We start from the raw sequence: 23,538 nt of genomic DNA, 5'->3' as shown, positions 1-23,538 counted from the left end.
GTGTGTGTCTGTTTTTCTGCTGTGTCTCCCAGCAACTGGAAGCGAGCCGGCTTCTCCATCCTTCTCGCTGGGCAGGGCAGGGCAGGGCAGGGCTGGGCGGAAAGGGTGGGTGGGTGGCGGCGGCAGCAGCAGCAGCAGCAGCAAAGCACGAGGATGCTTGCAAAGTGAGCGTCTCCCCCCTTCGGTCACGAGAAAAGGGTAGCGCGGCGACCCAGATGCAAAGCCCGGCCGGCGACCTGGACGGCGGTGTCCCCTCTGCGGCCTCCTCCTCCTCTTTCTCCTCTTCCCCCCCTTCGCCAATGGCGCCGGGAGGGGTCGGAGAGGGCAATGGCCGTGGACGGGCCCCGGATGGCGTCCCCAGCTTGAACCCTCGGCGTCCCCCGGAACTGCTGGAGGAGGTGGAGAAACTGCGGGAGGAGAACGACGCCCTCAAGGTGAGCGGGGGGGGGGGGGTTAGGAGAAGATGGGGGGGGGGCGAAGGAAGGTGTGGCTCAGCCGGAATTGAGGATGGGGAAATCTTTTATTCTACAAATAAGAACCCGCATTACGTTACAGGCGTGCAATTGAGCAGTAAGGGCCCTTCGTCCATCTATTTTCTTAGCTGCGTTGGAAGGGGCGGGCGGGTATTAATGTGCATCGATACTTGCCCTGTCCTCATCACCTATTGCCCAGGAAAGGTATCAATCCATCAAAACAGCCCTTTCTGTTTTTGAGGCTTCTGCTCTCCCAAACTTGTTAACAGATGTTGAAGGGCGGCCAGGAAAAGCTGATCAATTTCCGTTATGATCGATAGATAGATGGTTTTATTAAGCTATAGGTTTTTTTTCCCTGGGCCTCATCCGTTGCCCGGAACCATTGTGGTCCTTTACAATACAAGCCACAATGGCTAGGCCCAGATGACATTCCAAGCCAACTGAAACAAAGCATTTTATGATTTACTAGCGGGTATGAGCCCAGACTGTGATTTTCTGTAGGTAATTTGTATGATAGAAAGAGACAGATATGATTTCTACAGTGATGCTTCTCTGGTCCATGCTCCTCATTGTTTTTGTTTATGAAAATAAACGATTGATAGGTTGAGAAACGATCTTGCTCTACTGTGTTAAGCAGAATACTGAGGACCCAGATTGTTGGGGGCAATAAGCTGACTTTGTAATCCACTTGGGGGCCCCCAAAAAAAGCCCTAATAAGCAGTCATATACATAGAATGAAGGCTACTGCTAAGCTTGTAAGCCGCCCTGAGTCTTCGGAGAAGGGCGGGATATAAATGGGATTAAAATAAAATAAAATAAAATACTGAATAAAATGTAATTTTATTTTATTTTTCAGAACATATTTTACACCACAGTTTATTTCTGCTGCAGAGAAAAGGAGTATGTTTAAAAGATCTGTTTACAAATCTAACTGTACTGTACAATTATTGATAACATATTCAGAAGTAGCTTACCATCATTCATTTGAAAGTTCTAATATCTATAGTATCCTCATATAGATTTGATAAACTGCGACACATACTTTGGATTTCTGATGCCAAGATTGGATAATTATCATAGATTAAAGATACAGGTGTCAAAGCATGGGAAGTTCATTCAGTATGCATAAGGGATTAACTGGTACATCTGTGTGATCTTAAATCTCAAATTTCCTTCTAAAAATGCATAGAATGCACATAAATGATCTTACATCTCATTTTTCCTTTTTTTAAAAAAAAGAAAGAAAAAAAACCCTATACGAAGTACCATTGTATAATGTTGTTTCTACCTCTTCTCATTGGATGCCAGAATGAGATAGATGAGCTGAGAACAGAAATGGATGAGATGAGGGACAGCTTTTTTGAAGAGGATGCATGCCAGTTACAGGAAATGCGTCATGAATTGGAGAGGGCTAACAAAAATTGTAGGATTCTACAGTATCGTCTTCGGAAGGCAGAGCGCAAAAGGCTTCGCTATGCACAAACTGGAGAGATTGATGGAGAACTTCTTCGTAGTTTGGAGCAGGACTTGAAGGTACCTCTGGGTTAGAAGTTGGCAAAGTGATAGAACATTTATGAGACCTTTCAGAAAAAGCTGTCATGGCTTTCTCGCAATAACAAAACAGGAATTTTGTTAACTAGAGAACCTAAATGCAAAATCTGTGTTTTTTGCTTGCATATTTACCCTTTTCCAGTAATTGGAAGTGAGCCCCCAGGTGTTGTGAGCTCCATTGCTTTAACAGTTGTTCTTATGATCCTGTGACCCATGATCCTTAAGGGTCATTTAAAGGAGTGACTATATATAAAAATCAAACTGTTTTGAACAACTAAATATTCCTTCTGATCTAAATATATGAAAAAGTAGGTAATATGCCACAAATGCTTTAACACAGTAGGAAAATATAAATGTGGTTAATTGATCAAAATAGATAGATCTTTCTATTACTTGATACAATGTGATTTTTTCCCTCAGTTTTCTTTAAACCAGATTTGCATTCAAACTTAATATCTTTAGGATATTTTTAAAAATGAAGGATATATTTATAATTTTATGATCTTTTTGTAGTAAGACTGTCAAGACAATTAAATGATATTTATGATGATTACTAGCATTTCATTGATAGCTCTTTGAAAAGCAAATGAATCACAGTTGCATTTTTCCGGCAAATAAAAATGTCATGATTGCTTCCAATACTTTCTTTTTTGCATTTGATCTAGAACAGGGCTTTTCAACCAGTGGTACGGGTACCACCTGTGGTACATTGGCACCTGGCAGGTGGTATGCAACCATCCTAGAAAAGTGGTAGCTGGGGAGGGGAATGAGCTGAACCGGTGGCAGCACCACACAAGCCTGAGCGAGAGATGGCTGGAGTTGCAGGACTGTCAAGGCTCAGCGGAAGTGCCAGGATCAGCACCAGGCTCCAGCTGGAGCTCGGTGCTGATCCTGGTGCTTCTGCTGAGCCCAGAAGAAGCGCCGATCAGCTGGAATGTTGCAGCATCTCCAGGGTCTTGTGATTTACATTCAGATGCTTGGCAACTGATTCATATTTATGACGGTCACAGTGTCCCAGGGTCATGTGAAGTGACCAAAACCTGCTGCAACCACCCAGCAGATGGGGGGAATAAAAACCAAACACCTTCCCCACCCCCGCTGCCAATCCTCAACAGAAATGCTCACAACAATGAAAGCCTTGGACAGGAGGAAGAGCGCTGCCGGGCGGGCAGGCAGGTGTCTTGCTCGGCTGTGGCTTGGGGGGCACTTTTTTCAGTGCCATTGTAACTTTGAATAGTCACTAAGCAAACTGTTGTAAGTCAAGGACTGCCTGTACATCACTTTTTTCCTTTTTTTTTGGTCATCAAGTTTTTGACACTTTGCTAGGCGACTGGTGGTACTCGGATGTTGCTATATCCTAAAAGTGGTACAATGGATGAAAAGGTTGAAAAGCCCTGATCTAGAAGAACTAGATCCAAACAGCATGCTCATGCATACCTAGGTAGAAATCTGTGCTCTTGAAAGTGGGGCTTATGTCTAACAAGATGGGTATTTGACCAGACTGTAAGTCTTGTAGTTTTTAAAGCTTAAATTTGCTGTCTGGATGTTAATAAATAGATAACTAATATAGAGTCACTAACACATAGTCACTCTGAGAGTGACATGGGCAATATCTAAATTTGACAAATTTGACAAACAGCATAGAAAAATGTGATCATAACTGGATTCCAATGGAAAATAATTATCTATAGTTCAGGGTTGAAAAATGGAATTCCTGGGGCTTCGTTGTTTTCTTGAAGAAGTTTTATTACCCAACTAGGTAATATCAGTGACTTGTATAAATCAGTTCTATTGAGTACTACATTGATCTTTGTGGTAGAGAGAGAAGGCCTAGATAAATAAAATAGTTTGCCTAGATACTTTCACTTTACAAAATGGCATATTTCTTTGTTTATACTTGAATATGGCTTGAGTTTGAGCTATGTTCTATTATTTTGGAAAAAATGATAGAATAAATTAGGACTCTCAATGTTTCTTAAAAAATGAATTATAATGATATAGACCTAAATCAGGAAACAGTCTGTTAAATTTTGAAGGGAGTGTCAAGCGTTACACTTACAGATAATTGTCTTTTAATTAAATTGTTTCAAGTATTGTTCAGTGCGTATGGTGGCAAAAGCACTAAATCTGAGAAATATACATTGACATTTTAAACAATATATTCTAATTTAATAAACAAATTGACAACTCATTTTCACATACTTCATAAGTATTTCATCTTATAGTGGCATACCAGAAGCAAAGCATTTTAAAAAAATAAATACGTATGAGAGCTTCTTAAATGTATAAATAAAATTATTTTTATCGGTTAAAAGTAGTACTTATCTAGATGCTTGATCAATTTGCTACTGAAAATATTTTACTGATAAGAATTTCAGATTTAAATTTTGGTTAGATTATATCCCGTGATAATAATGAAAAGAGGGTTGGTCCTTGATTTGGAAATTCCAAGTGCAGTGCCACCTTAGTTGTATAATCACTGTTCCGATTCTAATTTTGTAAAAATTATCAAATAATTCCTACATGTTCAAATTAAGCCTCTATAATATTTCCATTTTTAAAATCACTGGGAAAATAATATGTTGATATTATAGCAGAATTGAATTGAAATATAACTGAAATGTAACTACTTATTTCTATAATACAATATTTATCCCATTTCAATTTTTGTTTGCTAAATATAAGTTTCTATAAATGTATGTCTAGAATTAACGGTATTTAAGTTTCTAATCATGTTCCATTTAGGTTGCAAAAGATGTTTCTGTGAGACTTCATCATGAGCTGGAAAATGTGGAAGAAAAACGTACCACCACAGAAGATGAAAATGAAAAGTTACGACAGCAATTAATAGAAGTAGAAATTACAAAGCAAGCTCTGCAAAATGAACTTGACAAAATGAAAGAGGTCGGTTCTCTGTACTTGTTTCAAAGAATTGAGTAATATTATCAATTTGTGTTCTCTGAATTTCATAAGCACTCTTCTAAGAATTAATGAAGATGCATGGTCATGGTTTGTAGCATCCAAGGCTACCCAACACTGTATAGAAATGGACAAAATTTGAAAAACTAGATATTTTCCTAAACAACAAGGATGAGCCATTTCAGCCTTTGTATATTTATTTGTTTAAAATTCATTGTATCTGTTTTTGAAATGAGAATCACCGAGTCTTGTTGTGGGAAATGGCTTTTGTTTTCCAGAAAAAATAAAGGCAAAAAAATGCTGATCAAAAAATATAAAATTATGGTCTTTAACCCAGGATGGTCTTTTAAGTACAACTAAAGAATTGCATGAATGTCATAGGATTAGTGATACTGAACAATTTATTGGGAGTATTGCTATTGTAAAACCTTCCCTGCTGCATAGCTGCCTATCTGCCTGAGCTCCTTGACTCCATTTTCCAGGGGAACTTCAATTTGCCTTTCTTGAGAGTAGAATCTGAGGTGGCCTGGGAGTTCATGGCTTTACGACAGCTGTGGACCTATCTCAGGTCGTAAAGGGCCCAACACGAGACAGTGGTCATACACCTGATCTGGTTTTCTTCTTGGAGTACTGCCATTATGCTCTGGAAATTTGGGGAACTCTCTGTGGCTCCCCTGTCCTGATCAGATAATGCCCTGATAATCATGGAATATTCTAGTGTACTCCCCACTGCAGGGAGATGGCACCAAATCCAATGGTCCACCCCAGGACTGATGGACCTTGGAGGAGGGAATTACAAAGAGTGCTGGGAGTTATTCCTGAAGGCCTGTTGTATGGTCTTGAGGCTCTGATTTTCATCTGAAATAGGAAAATGAAAGAGGCCTTTTATTAGATTGTGCCCATGTGGCTTCTTTCCTTTTGTGGATCTTATCACTCTGTAGATTTATGGAAGGGTTGAGGGAGGAGAAATGCTTTAAGAGATACCAAGAATACCATTGGTGGAGAAAAAAGAGAGAACTTGTGTGAACAGGGCTGAGAGCTTCTATTAAGGCTCCTTATGTCAGGATGGCAGATCATCAGATGACTGACCACAGGTGGCCCTGTTTAGGGTGACCAGCTCTCATGGATGGAGGGAATTCTGAGATATACTATCAGACAAAATTGCTGGGATTCATTCCCAGCTGCATGCTCATCTTGGTGCAGGCCCTGTGGAGGTGCCTGGGACAGTCTTGCCATGTTATCTGGGTGGAGTTCAAGCTTATTGGGTCTAAGGAAGCAGGAAGAGACCTTATGATTGTGAGCATAACCACCTCCTTATTACATCCAGCCTCTTCTTGGTTGGCAAAAGCTTCCAGGGAGGTATTGTGGTTGGGTTTCAGTGATGATAAATTCTTCCTTAAAACGGGATGAGGCCAGTGCCTCTTAAAAAAGCACTGGCCTGCCCTCTTTTCAAGAAGCCAATCCTGCAATGAACTATTCTGGATAATTTTTATCCAGTATTCAAATCTCCTTTTTTTAGGGAACATTGTTGAGAAGATGGTTGCACAACATCAATCAGGTTTCTGCTTGGCTATGGGACTGAGGCAACTTTGATAGTACTTTTTGATAACCTCTGGGGAGAGCAGGATAGAATAATGCACCCATCCTTGCTCTTCTTGACCTCTCAGCAGCCTTCAATACTATTGACCATGGTTTTTTTCTGGACCAGCTATTTGGGGGGGGGGGGGTTAGGCAGCACTGTGTTGTTGAGCTGGTTCCCTTCTTTTTTCAGTGGCCAATTTCAGTTGATGTTGATTAGGTACAAGAGGTCCCGCCCTTGGCTCCTAAATTGTAGGGTGTTGGAGAGGAAGTATTCTCTCTGCTTCAATTTAATGTCAACATGAAGCCACTGGGTGAAGTCATTCATAGCCATTGGGGGAGGTATGATCAGTATTCTGATGATACCTAACTTTATATCTCCATCCCTCATGAAGTAAGTGATGCCGCCAACATCCTGTCTTGATGTCTACAGACATCGGGGTTTTGGATGGGGTATGACAGTTTAGCTCAACCCTGTCAGGACAGAGTGCCCTTGGGTTTTATAACCACCTGGATGTGGGACTTTACCATCTTTGATTCTGGATGGGGTTGCATTTCCCCAGACAGATCTGGCATCTATTCTGGGCAACCTTCTGGATTTGTGACTCCCGCTTGCAAAATAGGTGGCAGTCATGGCTAGGAGGGCCTTTGTACAGGTTCAAGTTGTATGCCAGTTGCATCTATTCCTGGATCAGGAAGCTTTTGCATATGTAACTGGAAGAATGGGGGTCGTTTAATTTTACTTTTCTTTAGAATAGTTTGTTTTAAACTCCATAGTAGAACATTATCCCTTTTAAGCCAGCTGAAGATCATAAAAATGATATGTGATCTTCCATGTTCTAGTGAGCATTTGGTATGAAAGTAAATAAGACACCAAAGAAGGAGAAGAGGAAGGAAAGTTAGTTTCAGTCCCTTGAGTCTGTATTGATGTCTTGATGGGATGAAGGAACCTATTATCAAGTACTGAGATGCCTTTTGGGGATGAAGAAACAATAACCAATATTCTAAGTTTTGAGAATATAAGGTCCAGTTGTGGACCTTATTTTTATTTTAAGATACTATCCCTGTACTGCATGTGAGTTCTGCCAGTTGTGTTGCTTGTTGATTTATTGTATTCATTAGATCAGAGGTGAAGTGTCTGGTTTTATAATGCAGGCATTAGCTTACTGAATAGAACTTGAAGCGGCGGTCTGAGATTGACATTGTCTCCTTCTTAACGGTCATGAAATCTAGCCTTTAAAAAGCAGTTTGCCTTCAGTTATGAATCATAAGCCAATGATGGTTTGTGGCTCCATTATTTGCTGTTAATATGACAAAAACTAAATATTTTATTTCGGTTCTTATGGTTAGCAACGAAAAGAAAGAGCTGTTAAAATGATCTATCTCTAGCTACATTGCCTATATTTTGCTTCATTTGCTCTGACACTTCTGTAAGGATTTATATTCTTCAAGATCTTTTATTTCTTCTGCTGTCATCTTCATATTTCGGGATCATCTACACGTGGTGATGTATGACAGGCCAGTTCCTTGGATTTTTCAAATTGTGTAGACAATATACACAATTTGAACAAGTAAACATGTTTCCATTCCTATTATATGGATGGGTTTGTGATACATCTATCAGTCTGTACAACCATGGATGGTGATCAGAATTTTGATCCATCAAATTCTTGAAACACAGATATTGGATTTTGAGTATGCCAATAAAATGGTGAAGGATTGAGATTTTTTTTTTGCTTCTTTAGTCATATTTTATACTTCAGTGTCTCACAGACTTACTGAATTGTCAATAGAACTTTGTAACATAATTCAGAAATCAGTGACCAATAGGATAATACTGGGAAGGTTAACATACAACACTTGTTAATCATTTCTGTTTATTTAACTGGTACAAAACCAAGTTTGTTTTGTATCTCCATTAAAAAGCACAAATGGTTTTCTACTTTGTCTTGTCTGCCCACCCAGCCCCCTTTTAATGATTGATTGATAGATCTATTCTGCCTACTCCATAAAGGCATTTTCTGTTTATCGCCAGCAGTCAACGCACTGGCTATTGACAGGACAGGATTTGGAAAACAAAACTAATTATATTTAAGCTCTTGTGCTGATTCCAGGATCATGACATCATATCACACTATATTTTAGCATTCAGGATTTCATAGAGTGTGGTAGCTTCTATCTGCCTTGCTCTTATTTGTTGGGGGAAATTAAATATCAACCTCTTTTTGAATATGTCACCATTGGATTAGATAGTACAACTAATTAAATATCAGTGTATGGAATTTCCAATTTGTCAGCCTTTATATCTTCTGTCCTTTCTGATTTGTGATACTTGGTAGAAGGGTGAGCAAGATAATAATTGCTAATTAAATATCTAATTTTATTTTGATCGACGTGGTTTATTAACTATATTATGATAAGTCGATACAAATTCTGCAAGATAAATTTATAAAACCTCTCTTCCACATGACATTTAGAGAATGGCCCAAGATTTCATATGGAGAAATTATGCCATTTAGTTTCTTAAAGTGAAATATAGATGTTAGGAAAATTGTTGTGCAGAGGTCTCCTTGTGCTACCAAGGATTTGCACAGACAAGGAAGGGTATTGAGAGCAGTAAAAGTTCACAGTAACCACAAGATACACTGAGTTGTGAAAATAGAAAGTAGTTTACTTTAAGGTGGTGTAAAATCAAAAATGCACAGTCAAAAATAATCAGTCCAGGTCATACACAAAAATAACAGTCCAAGTACAAATCCTAATACAAAGTCTTCTTACCAGTCCAGAGGTCAAAAACACAGTTATGCAGATACAGAGCAAAAAAGCAATAATAGAGCGATCAGCAAATTCAGATATTCAGAGAGATCCAGTGAGAGAGAGAATCTACGTTTCTAGCTCCCTTTTATGGCCATGAGCAACCTTACACGCCCATGGATCAATTACCTTCTTAAAGTTACAACATCATCATGGCTTATATATTTCCAACCCAATATGTAGGCTATCATCATATGCCTAACAATAGAGATAGAATAAAAAAAGGAAACCACTAATAATACAGATATAATAATAATAATAATAATAATAATAATAATAATAATAATAATAAGAAGAAGAAGAAGAAGAAGAAGAAGAAGAAGAAGAAGAAGAAGAAGAAGAAGAAGAAGTAGAAGTAGTTGGAAGGGACCTTGGAGGTCATCTAGTCCAACCCCCTGCTCAGGCAGGAAACCCTATACCATTTCAGGCAAATGGCTGTCCAGTCTCTTCTTAAAAACCTCCAGTGTTGGAGCATTCACCACCTCTGGAGGCAGGTTGTTCCACTGGTTAATTGTTCTAACTGTCAGGAAGTTTCTCCTTAGTTCTAGGTTGCTTCTCTCCTTGACTAGTTTCCATCCATTGTTTCTTGTCCTGCTTTCAGGTGCTTTGGAGAATAGCTTGGCTCCCTCTTCTTTGTGGCAGCCCCTGAGATATTGGAAGACTGCTATCATGTCACCCCTCACTCTTCTCTTCGTTAAACTACACATACCCAATTCCAGCAACCGTTCCCTATATGTTTTAGCCTCCAGCCCCCTAATCATCTTGGTTGCTCTTCTCTGTACCCTTTCTAGAGTCTCGACATCTTTTTTACATCGTGGTGACCAAAACTGGATGCAGTATTCCAGGTGTGGCCTTACTAAAGCATTGTAAAGTGGTATTAGTACTTCACTTGATCTTGATTCTATCCCTCTGTTAATGCAGTAATCTAGTAAAGCTTGGTAAAAAATAAGCAGTTGATGATAGCATTTTCCATCTTAATCCCCAATATATTTGTCATGAATAAAAGTAGGAATGTTATTTTCAAGAGTTGGGAACAATAGATGGAATATCTGGGTGTCTTAATATCTTAGTATAGATTTTCCTTAATTGGTTAGATTGCAGTTACAGGTAGTCCTCAATTTACTGCTGGTTGCTTAACAATTGTTTGAAGTTACAAGCAACATCCACAGACCTACTTACAACCTGTTTCAGTTACAATGGACGTACTCATCCTGTGGTTACATGGTTGTGTTTTGGGCTCTTAGCAACCAGCTCACCTTAACAGCTGTTTGCAGCCTCCTGTGGTCAGGTGATTGTGATTTGCAGTGTTTTTTGTTAGTTTCTGGCAAAAAGCACCCGTTGGGGAAAATGGACTTGCTTAATGACCACTATGCTTGCTTAATAACCATCGTAAGAACAATTCTAACTTCGAATCTGGTCACATGATGCCTCAAATTATGACTGCAGCAACGTATGATGGTAATTCCAGGCTCAATTACAGCCATAAGTTGAGGAATACCTTATCTTCAATAACAGCTGTCATAATATCAGCTCTACATGAAGGAACCTGTACCACATCTTGAGGATATGGAACATTACCTTGTTAGCTGGCTTTATATTTGTTCCCTTTGTGATTTCAATAGAATAGGTACAACAGAAAGCCACACTATAATAATTAAAATGTTAATTATTCAAGCAGATTGCAGGACTCTTGTTCTTAGAGTGAAAATGTGGGTGAAATGTGTTCAGGATTACAGCTATGGTACTGCAAACTGAATATTTCATGACCTTTCTGTAATTGCTTCTAGTATAGTTAATAAAATTATTAGAAGAGTAGTTGAATTTTTCATCATTTCCATGAAGTGATTGATGGCAAAGCATTGATCTACAAAAAGATCCTGTGTGTCTCAATGGGCTTATTGGACAACTTAGTAGTATTTTGCTTTCTTTGGAAGTATGAGTATGTAATTCTTTAGTGTAACTGACACCTGTTTTTTTTATTCCTATTTTTTTATTCCTATTTTTTAGGGAGGACAACCAGGGGAACAGAGCAGGGGGTTGGACTAGAAGATGTTCAAGGTCTCTTGCAACTTGTTATTTTGCAGCCTTGTTTTGGGGTGCAAAATTACGTTAAGTAGGCACAAAGTTATTTTCCTACTAACTTATTCCGTTCTAAATAATCATTTCCAAATTATTGCAAGCATTGTTTGCAAGGATGCAACTATAAGAGGAGAAATGGAATAACAGATGGTTGCTCATTCCCCACAAGAACTATCTTGTGCCGTAGGTTGGGCTGAATACTGATTGGTCCTAAATTACCTAGTGATGTTAGACTTGACTTGGCTGTCCCTAGTACCAGTTTAGTACCAAATATTTTATATCAGACTGACTTTTCAGCATTTTGATTAATAGTGATACTAAATTCCCCATGTTTATCCAATTGAGAGTCTTGAAAAACAATTTTAATTGAACCTAAGACCCTGTGTCACTTTTTGGATAATTGCATCCACCACTATTTTGAAGGATACATATATTATTTGTTTCCCCTTCCCCCAAAATATGAAGACAAATTTAATATTAATTTAAAATATGATTGATAGTGAGTGTCCTAATTATTAGAAACACATGATGCAAGAATTTAAGCATTCCTTAATTTGAAAAGATACCAACACTTTGGATTCATGATAACTTGATTTAGAATGATTGTAACTGTGACTCTATGCCAGGATCTTATTCTGCCCTGAAAATACTACAGCACAAAAATATTGGGATATTTACTCCATTGGAAAATAGGACTTTGGGTAATTGTGGAAACAATTGTATGTAATATCTTTAAGGGATTTTATAGATACAAGGATTGATAGGAAGAGATTTCAGTGGTACTTAATAAAGATTAGTGTCTTAAATCATTGGTTTCACAACGTGTCATAATATTAGGGTTATTATTGAAACGAAAGAAAAAAATAAAAGCATACTACCTTGATTGGTTTTACTTTGATAATGGCTCAAAAAGGTGTTACATAGTATTCTGAATAGTATTTCGGGGAGGGGCAATTTTATATGCAGAGATATCCACAGGAAGGACAAGGGGAAATAATAAAAGCAATGTTATGTTGTACACTTCATCTCTTCTGTGTGTGCATAATGCTGCATGTACACAAGAGATGGAATAATAGCATAATGTTACTTTCAAAAGGTTGAAAGCACTGAATCCTGTGTGTGTATGTGTGTGTAGAACTGGTAGTTTAAGATACTGACCGTTTAAGATAAATCAAGGATAAGTAAGGGATGTGAGTTGTTAAGCTTTAAGAACTAAGGAAACGTGGAGGATAGCAAAAAGTGTAGGTGACCAGTTTGATTACATGGTGTCCCATAGCTGAAACTTGAAGTAAGCATTCTGGATGTTGGAAATGAACTTTTAATCCATCTAATCTAGTATCCTAAGTAAAGGAATCCAATTTAAAACAGCTCTGATAAATATCTACCTAGTTTTTGTTTGAACACATTCAGCCAAGGAGAGCTTATCACTTGTCTATGTAATTGATTCCACTGTGGAATTGTTCTTATTGTTAGGAAATCTTTTCTAATGTTCAGTTGGGATCTGACTTCCTGTAACCAATACAACTTGCCTGGTCTAAACAATTATTCTCAGGAATCTATTTCAGATACAGTGGTCTTTCTTATAGAATTATATTTGAAGATCTCATTTCAAATCATCTGGATATTAAGTTCAGGCTTAGAAGCTCTGCTTTTGTTTTGGCCCCCTTTTGAAATAAAATAATCACATTTCAGGAGATGGAAATTTTGAGCTGTATCATCTTGTCTTTGAAATTCTTTCCTCAGAAAAGTTCACCTGACATCATTTTGGTTCCCCCCCGCAAAAAAAAAGATAAATGCAATGTTGTTGTTAGCTGCGAAGTCGTGTCCGACCCATCGCGACCCTATGGACAACGTTCCTCCAGGACTTCCTGTCCTCTACCATCTTCTGGAGTCCATTTAAGCTCACGCCTACTGCTTCAGTGACTCCATCCAGCCACCTCATTCTCTGTTGTCCCTTTCTTCTATTGCCCTCAATCTTTCCCAGCATTAGGCTCTTCTCCAGTGAGTCCTTCCTTCTCATTAGGTGGCCAAAGTATTTGAGTTTCAACTTCAAGATCTGGCCTTCGAAAGAGCAGTCAGGGTTGATCTCCTCTAGGACTGACCGGTTTGATCGCCTTGCAGTCCAAGGGACTCACAGGAGTCTTCTCCAGCACCATAGTTCAAAGGCCTCAATTCTTTGACGCTCAGCCTTTCTTATGGTCCAACTTTCACTGCCATACATTGCAAATAAATGCAATAAAATCAGCCAGTTGCATGGATTTACAAAGTCTGGATGATCTTGAATCCTGAAATAAATGGGAGGCCAGGGGCCGTCAGCTAAGAAGTTTAAGTTTAAGTTTAAGTTTATTATATTTGTATACCGCCCTTCTCCCGAAGGACTCAGGGCGGTGAACAGGGCACATATAAAATACACGGTACAAAAGTTAAAAGAGAATTAAATAGAAGCCCGAGCTAAAACAATAAATAATAGTATAAAAAACCCGCAATAAAAACCCCAACACATCCCCCATCAGGCCAGGCCGGCTTGTTCAAATAAATAGGTCTTCAGATCGCGTCGGAAGGAGCGAAGGTCAGGCGCCATCCGGAGCTCAACCGGCAACTGATTCCATAAGTCCGGGGCGCCCACAGAGAAGGCCCTCCTCCCCCTGGGGGCCACCAGACGACATTCTCTGACCGGTGGCACCCTGAGGAGGCCCTCTCTGTGGGAATGCACAGGGCGGAGGGAAGTTGACACCGGCAGCAGGTGATCCCCGAAGTACTCCGGACCCATGCCATGTAGGGCCTTGAAAACCATTACCAAAACCTTGAATCTCACTCTGAAGACAACTGGCAGCCAATGCAGCTCGCGGAGTTGGGGTGTTACATGGGAGTATCGGGAAGCCCCCATCACAACTCGCGCGGCCGCATTATGCACCAGTTGGAGCCTCCGAGTGGTCTTCAAGGGAAGCCCCATGTAGAGAGCGTTGCAGTAGTCCAGACGAGAGGTCACGAGCGCATGAGTGACTGTACACAGGGCATCCTGGTCTAGATAGGGCCGCAACTGGCGCACCAGGCGAACCTGGGCGAAGGCCCCCCTAGTCACAGCCACTATATGGTCTTCCAAAGTAAGCCGCGAATCTAGGAGGACTCCCAAGTTGCGAGCCCTATCTACAGGGGGTAAAAGCTCATGGGCCTCAGGAAGAGAACCTTTTATGCCATGACATTCCACCCTCTGGAATATTTTTCCTCTGGAGATCAGCCAGGACATGTCCTCAAAGATCTCCTGTAAGGCCTTAAAGACTTGGATCTGTGCTTGTCCCAAGTGAAGTACAGAGCTAATTTCTGGGTTATGTTTAATTTTTTATTTGGGCTTTGCATTTTTTTCCTGGTTGCTAGGGGTTTTTATATTTTTTTGTAATTTTTAAATCATTTTAATACTGTTAGTCACCCAGAGTCACATATATAGGATCGGTGGCCATATACAGTAAGTCCAGTAAATAAATAAATGCAGTTATATCATTCACTTTGCAACCATTGTTTCTGCTGTCCCAGTTTTTGGTGCAGAGAAGTGTAGCACTGTCTAATTGATGCTCATTGCTGAATGCATGTGGAAATTGTGGTTGGTGAAAATAGGTCACTGTGATTAAATTAGGCTAGCTAGCACTTTAATCTACATTGACACCCACAAAAGCATTTGTACTAACCTGCAAGATTGTAGCCAGTTTACAACTTGTTTTATTTGTGAAGAAAAAATGTTGTTTAATAGTATTTGAGATAAACATATAATGCCTAATTTGACTGTCTGATAATCTAAGGGCCATATTTAGTTTTTTATTTATCAGACTTAGAGGCATGGATCTCTGTATAGAAAATGGTTGTGACCATGGGACTGGAAATTTCCCTTTTAAGATTTTGGTCAGTCAGGAGTGTTTTGGACAATGTGCTTTTGAGTTTCCAATTATTTAAATAATAAATGGCCTGCAACACATAAGGGCTGCGAATGAAAGAAACTTTTGTTAAAACTGTAGAAAAACATAAATCTTGAAGTCCCTGCATTATCAGTAAGTTTTCAGGCCCAATGCAAAGTGCTGGGAGTAAGGCAGGGAGGATTGTACACATTGTGTGTTGAAGCAGCAGTTAAAGTGGAGGGAAGGAAGGTGCTGGGAGTTCTAGCCAACGTCCAAGTTCACCAGTAGATATATGATGGAGAGTGGCAGTGATTCCTTTGATGCCTTCTAAGTCTAGCCTCAAACAATGCTTGTTGACTTGTTGACAAAGGAATTAGAGAAAAAAGGGCCCTTCAGAAAAGATTGGCCCAAGAACGACATGCCTTCAAGGCCTATACATTAAAAGGGAAATAAAGGAAGCAGTGAACTTTCAAGTTTAAAAGACATTTTCTGATATCCCTTCTTGCAGTCTTCCTGGAACTTGAGCCTATCATTTTGAAAAAAATTCCTTAGGCCATTGTTTATCCAGTCTTTTGTGAGATATTTTTGTTTGACTATTTGCAGATACTTTGATTATTCAAAATGTGTATAGACCAGTATTCTGACTCTGAGTGTTGTTTAATGATATATCCCCTTGCTGAGATCCCTGTGCCTGGCCTGTATAAGCAGATACCATCACAGTTAACAGCCTTTGCCAGATAGCAGAACTCATGAAATTACCTTTTAATCATCCAGAAGGACCTTTATTTGCATGTAGAGATGATTACAGCAGACAAGGTGTGGTAGATGAAGAAATGGACAGTATTTCAAGGTCAAAAGACAGTAATGTTCCTGTCTGGTGTAGATTGGCCACATGCAATGGTGGGAAGTGATAGAACAGAGTTTAAGGAGAAGGAGGATGTACATCACAAATGGGAGGGGTTGGCTGAACAAATTAACATAATGTTGTAGTTCCCCAAATTAACATAATGTAGTTCCCCAAAACAACCACATGGTGGCAGCACAATATACACTGCATATGGCTGATGTAACATCACAACCAGTGTCTCAAAGATGCTTTTTCCAACGAGGTAACTGGACTTTCTTGTTTTTCTTTCACTTCATCCAAGAAGCTTCTTCAGCTCTGACTTGCAGACAGCTGGTCATTGGATGAGAAGCAAAACATCTTCAAAGAAGAACAAGAAAGTCCAGTTGCCTCGTGAAAAAAGCATCTTTGGGATAACTATGACCTGGATAACTGAGTGGTTCTCCATCTGTGGTCCACGGATGTCATCACGGGGTCTGCAAAGGCTTGAAGAAATGTTCTAATTTAAATCTTGAGTTAGGTTTTGAGGATCTGAGGTCACAGATTTTGGCCACAAAAGGTATCTAAAGGGGTTCCACTGGTTTAGACATAATGTTATGTATTCAATGTAAATCTAATATTATATTGGATAAAGGTCGTGTTTTTCGGACTTGTGAATCAGCTGCAAAAAAATACCGGTATGTGCTCATTGGATTTGCATTACATCAGATTTAGTAAAATGTTAATTTCATCTTTTTCTTTTACAGCAGTCCATGAAAAGAAGAGGAAGCAAAGACTTGCAGAAATCAGAAAAAAAACAGCAGACTCCCACTGAGGTGATTTCAAATACTTAATTTTCTCCCTAGTACATTGCAATATGTGTTCCTAACTGAAAGATTCAGGTTTTTAACAGGGGGGAAAATGGTTATTTTTGTGACATTCATGGTCTATATTGACTTCATTAATTCTGTTTCTCTATCATACCTACATTTATTTCATTCTTTGAAGATACAAATCTGAATTTGTTATTTAAATTACAGAGATTGTAACTTCTTGCATTTAAAATGAATAATTTGAGTGTCTGAAATAGTTACATAGGAAAGAGAAAAACAGCATGATTTTATCTTCTTGAAAAAAATATCCCACTTGTTTATTTGCTATTATTAGAGAAATAAGAATCATAATTCTCAAGAATCATAATTAAGATGTCAAAATTTCAGTTACTTTACATAACTGCTTCTGTTATTCTATATTTTAGGTAAATTATAACATATAAATCATAATATATAGGTAACAGACATGATTTTTAATATTAAAAAGGTATCTGTTTCCATGTGTGTGTATGTTTATGTACATGCATATATATATATATATATATATATATATATATATATATATATATATATATATAGAGAGAGAGAGAGAGAGAGAGAGAGAGGGAGGGAGGGAGGGGGAGAGGGAGAGGGAGAGGGAGAGGAGAGAGAGAGAGAGAGAGAGAGAGAGAGAGAGAGAGAGAGAGAGAGAGAGAGAGAGAGAGAGAGAGAGAGAGAGAGCGCTTAAATGGACTCCAGAAGATGGTAGAGGACAGGAAGACCTGGAGGAACATTGTCCATACACACACACACACACACACACACACACACACACACACACATTTGTTGGAAATATGAATCAGATGAATTTTGCATCTGCTAAAACCCACGGAAAAACTCAATGGGTTTTTGGAATCTCTTGTTATTGTAAATATCAGTGGTTTTCTTTTTTAACTGCCAAATAAGGTTCTTAGTTATATATAAAGTAACTGCTGATTTTCTCCCCTTTTATAAGGAGGATAATGAAGATCTGAAATGCCAGTTGCAGTTTGTCAAAGAAGAAGCGGCTCTAATGAGGAAAAAGTTGGCCAAAATAGACAAGGAAAAGGATAGATTTGAACATGACCTACAAAAATATAGGTCGTTATATGGTGACTTAGATAGTCCTTTACCAAAGGGGGAAGCTGGAGGCCCACCTACCACAAGAGAAGCCGAACTGAAACTTCGTCTGAGGTTAGTAGAGGAAGAAGCCAATATCCTGGGAAGGAAAATAGTGGAACTGGAAGTAGAAAACAGAGGGCTGAAGGCAGAACTTGATGACTTAAGAGGAGATGATTTCTCAGGGGCAGGCAATCCTCTAATGGGGGAACAGAATGAATCTCTCTCAGAGTTACGGCAGCATCTGCAGTTAGTTGAGGATGAAACAGAACTATTGAGAAGAAATCTTGCTGATGTAGAAGAGCAAAATAAGCGCATCACAGCAGAGTTGAACAAATACAAATACAAGACTCATGATACTTCAAGGCATCACGACAGTGCCAAGACAGAGGCTTTGCAAGAAGAGCTCAAAGCCACCCGCCTGCAGATCAATGAACTCAGCGGTAAAGTCATGCAACTTCAGTATGAGAACAGAGTCCTGATGTCCAACATGCAGCGCTATGACCTGGCCTCGCATCTGGGGATCCGAGGCAGCCCCAGGGACAGCGATGCTGAAAGTGATGCAGGGAAAAAAGAGAGCGATGATGATTCACGTCCCCCCCATCGCAAAAGAGAAGGGCCTATTGGTGGGGAAAGTGACTCAGAGGAGGTCCGCAACATCCGCTGCTTGACCCCTACGAGGTCCTTCTATCCGACACCTACAGGATGGCAAAAAAGCTTCACAGACCGTCAGCAGATGAAGGATATTCGTTGTGAGGCAGAACGCTTGGGCAAGACGATAGACCGCCTGATTTCAGACACGAGCACTATCATAACTGAAGCAAGAATTTATGTGGCCAATGGAGATCTGTTTGGACTTATGGATGAGGAGGATGATGGGAGTAGGATACGAGAACACGAACTTCTTTATCGGATCAATGCCCAGATGAAGGCCTTTAGGAAAGAGCTCCAAGCTTTTATCGACAGACTCGAAGTTCCAAAATCTTCGGATGAACAAAGTACAGACGAACCTTTGTCAGTGAGTCAGGTAGATTTTTACTTTGTAAGCCATCTAGTTTTTAAACATACACTGCCTGAGATGTTGCAGGGACATACGACAGTCATTTTCTTTTCACCCTTGGCAGAAGGAGCAGCTTAATGGAAATTTCGGTGGCTTAATAGAAAAGGCTAAGCAGCAGTTTGAGCCTAATTCTGATTTGTTAGAGCTGTACCAAATTGGTATCATGGTTTGGCATACTGAGTACTTGGCAAGACCCATGGTTTGATTATGGGGCCATAAGCAAAAGCTCTCTGGCTTGTACTGTTGGGTCTCTTCACTTTTGCCACAGTTCACTTGTTTTTCATCTCTTCTTCAGGGTGGACAAACGATGGTTATAAGAACAGGAACAGCTGCTTTCCAGCAGTCACTCTGGTAAAAACATAATGAGAGGAGGAAGAGGAGGAGGAGGAGGGAAGAAAAGGGGGAGGTACAGTTATGGATATGGAAGCTAAAAATATTGCGCGGGGGTTGGGGGAGTGGATAGGACTTTTAAATAGCCTTGCTTTTGGGCCTTCCAAAATAGGTAGCTATGCTAAGCCTACAGAAGGAAAACATAACAAAAGGAAAATAAGCACTGAAAGCCATTGAGAAGGAAGGACCTCTCGCATAAATTTTTCATGGGAATAATTGTGTTAAAACTGCTGATGTACTTGATAAGAGGACTCAGCTAAAAATATGCTGAGAGAATGTATCTTTGGGCAAAGCTGCTTCTTCAGGTTCTTGTTCAATTCCAGAATATGACCTCTGTTAGGAGAAAAATCATTGGGAGGTTTGAGAGAATCACTGCAGAGTAAAATCAAGGAAATGACATAGCAGAAGTGATTACGTGCCCATGAACCATCAAGGAACAACGTCGTATTTGTGCTTGTTTAAAATTTTGCATCCTCTACCTTTTCCTGTAGGAATGCGAGGTGGTTTGTAAATTTTAAAGATAACCACTGTTTTGAAATTTTTAAAATAGGAAGCATTATACATTTTAAAATAATAAATGTTGCAGTGGAGACCAGCAGTTTTTTTTTTTTGGATACAAATTGCAGGATCTGCATAATGACCTAAAAAGATTTGTTAAACTGAAAACTATTAGAACTTTTGAATTGATTTGAAACAAAGAAACAAACAAACAAACAAAAAAGCCAAAATATTGCCTGATTGTAGTATTCTGCAATGTGGAGAAATTTGGCATTCTCATGAGAATTTGATTATTTTTTTAGGATTTATTTGTATTTTTAACCTAAAGGAATTGCAAACATTCATTCATATATTTATGACTTTTTTTTGCCAGAAGCTAGAATGATAGCCTAGATGTTTTTAAAATAAATTCTAGGCAGTTTAATGGAGGAATGTTCTATCGGTGACCACCACGTTTAGACGTAATATATTGGGATGGCAAAGAGAATGGGGAAGGAGACTAGGATTCAGGCCATATAAAACTGTTAGTCTTTATTTCATTATTTTAATAATCATCAACCATTATTTATATATAAAGCATTTGTGCATAACGGAAGAATGGACCTAAGTGTATTTCTGGTATGGGAAGAAACAAGCCCCCATTCCCCACAGCCTTTCTCTCTCATAAATAGTAGAATACTATGGGATCTAGCAATTTCCACAAGGGGAAGGACACTGGTCAAAGTCCTCCCCTTTGTATATGGTGTGTTATAAATACATGTACAAAAGTGACAATGGTTTGATAGCCATTTTGACTTTTGACCTGCACATCCTCCAATCTGGAACTCTCTATATTATATATGTTATTAAATTATATAAACTGGAACATATTTTTTTCTCTTGAAACGTTGGATTTTTTTGTGAGATTAATTTAGTATTCTCTTGTTTTTGTATTTACTTTCCCAGATGTTCCAGCCTATCATTTTACTTATTCTCATCCTTGTCTTATTTTCATCCCTTTCTTATGCAACAATATTTAAACTTGTCTTTCTTTTCACACTGTTTTTTGTGCTGTAGATCTTTTCATCATTTTATCATTCATTGTAGCATTATCAGTTTATTTTATTTTGTCCATCCTCCCAAGATAAAAAGTGCAGGAGTTGTAGTTTCTGTAGCAATCGCTGCTGTAAAAACACTGAAGACTATTTGTTTGAAAACCATGAGAAGAACCCTTGCCTTCCAAAATGTGGATCATAAAAGAAGTAAAAAAGAAATATTCCCACCCCTGAATCTGACTTCTGCTTACCAGAAAAGGTAAGAATATGAAAAGCAGAACCTTACATTTTAATATTTTTTTCTTTTAAGTAATGCTTAGATAAAATGTGTTGAAAGTCTTACTTTTTTTTTTTACAGAACTGAAAATCAATCCTAGGATAGAAATATTCCCAGAAAGGGGAATATTTGTAGCTCAGGGTTGAAATGAGGGGGTCCTTGGTGCTCTCTGAGCTTGGCTGTTTTCTTGCAAACATTTTATTACCCAAACTAGTACTAACATCAGTGCCAGTAAGGAGTGCTAGTGACATCATCAGTGTTAGTAAGGAGCTTATATTCTGGTGACTTGCTCTAACTCAAGCAGCCATTTCAGGTGTAAAGTCATCCCAAGGGGTGATTTAAATTGCTTGCCTTCTATTGCTGGCATGGAATGGTTGAGATGTGAGGCATGATGAAGATAGAGGTTCCTCTGAGTTCTAGTATCAAAGACCTGACACAGCTTTTCTATTTAATTTAAAATAGAATGAACAGTAAGCAACAGAATACTGTATTAATACATGCAAACAATGAGACAGAAGGCTATGTTAGGGAATCTTTCTCTGGTGACAAAATACATTAGAAGCCAGTTCTAAAGGTAACCTCATGTAGCTCTTAAAATAAATCAGGATGCTGGATTAGAAGTCAGTAGCAGAGACTTACTAAGAATTTTGTGGCTTACACTAATGTGTGTATTTTAAAACCCTATTTTTTTATTTACAATATGGAATTATATTTGAAAACAAATGTTCTAAAACATGTTGAGATCAAAGAAATTTTGTTTTTTTATGCCCTAATTGAATTGTTTAGAGCTGGTAGAGGGCAGCTGTTGGGGATTTAAAATATGGTTCTTACATGGTCAGAGTTACCTCTTTTAGATAATCCCTCTTGCCAAGGATAATGAGATGGAATACTCTCTATTCTAGCAATAAATAGAATTTATGCACATAAGTATTACGGTAATATATTTTGCAAGTTTAATCTCATTGATATTTGATGTTCTCCATTTTGTATATAAAATATGAAGGAACATCGACAGTGTGACATTACTTTTGAAAATGATATAAAGTAGATTTAAGTATAAAACAGTATACTCTGAGTGTGAAGTTAAAATAATATATATTTACAGGAATTTATTGAAAGATACTTCAAAATCCTTCTTTGCATGTCCAGATTCCATGCAGATTAGCTGCCGAGACAATATTTGATTTTTCACCCCCCCTTTTTTGTAGAGCAGGGGTGTCAAGCTTCTAGCCCACGGGCCAGACGTGTCATCCAGAAGCCACGCCCACCCCACTGCTGGCAATGGCAACCTGTCCCGATACATTGCGCGATGTCACAAGTTTGACATGTCTGTTGTAGAGCATTTCAGAGTTCATACAATAGGATTAGATGAGATTTTCATAGTGGAAAAACTGGTAACTTAAACTTTTGAAGGTCTTGTCCTTTTCAGAACTATGCCTTTCTTACTATTTTATGTTTGAATTGAAATGCTTCTGAAGGGATTCTTCACATACTTAAAAGATAGCTGTAGTTTATTTCATTTTTAATCTAATTATCCTTTTAAAGAAGGGTAGAATATTTTCAAAATGAAATAGACAGAAAAATAATTTTGTACTCGCTTATTGTCTGTAATGGTTTAAGGGACTGTTTTGTTTTTAAAAGAATTTTATAATGTATATTCAAAACTGACATACCGTAGCTGTGATTGGGGTGCTGCAAGTCCTACTCTACCACAGCCTTCTAAAATCTAACTAACTCAGAATTATCTTATTCATCAATGATCGTTGATTGCTGTTATAATATCTGTCTCGTTTATAACAAATTGCCTGACACTTACCAATTGCCCTCTGTTGCAGAAAATGAGAAGCAAACTAAACTGAAAATTTAATTTTATATGGTATTTTTTTCAAAGAAATTGTTTTAAAGGAAAGAGGAAAATGATAGATCCTTCCTTCCATTTCTTGATGTGTATATTACCAGCTTTAAAACAACCTAGCAATTTACAACCATAAAAATATGAAAAGCAACTAATGTGGCAACTAATGTGACATTCCAAAGTCTTGACTGAAAGGAATCCCGATAATATTTTTCATCGAGGATACCCTACAACTAATACCCTCATACAGTATATTCTTTAAAACCTACTCTAAAATGGAAAGATATTTGTCTAAGATTGTCTAGTGGGAAAACTGGAGGTACTTGTCTC

General features: G+C 38.6%; 1 protein-coding gene across 1 annotated transcript; it reads left to right on the top strand.

Moving 5' to 3' along the window:
* Positions 1–215: 215 nt before the first annotated feature.
* Positions 216–21,339, top strand: LOC308670110 (microtubule cross-linking factor 3-like; the record flags this gene model as incomplete). Its single annotated transcript, XM_081331339.1, has 6 exons — positions 216–434; positions 1,782–2,006; positions 4,770–4,928; positions 16,892–16,960; positions 17,952–19,121; positions 21,166–21,339. The coding sequence occupies 6 exons, from the start codon at positions 216–218 to the stop codon at positions 21,337–21,339; spliced, it is 2,016 nt and encodes a 671-aa protein (XP_081187465.1).
* Positions 21,340–23,538: the final 2,199 nt, after the last annotated feature.

The sequence above is a fragment of the Vipera berus genome (assembly GCF_964194415.1).
Source record: "Vipera berus genome assembly, chromosome: 1".
Classification (NCBI taxonomy): Eukaryota; Metazoa; Chordata; class Lepidosauria; order Squamata; family Viperidae; genus Vipera; species Vipera berus.
This window is presented reverse-complemented; position numbering and strand designations above follow the sequence as displayed.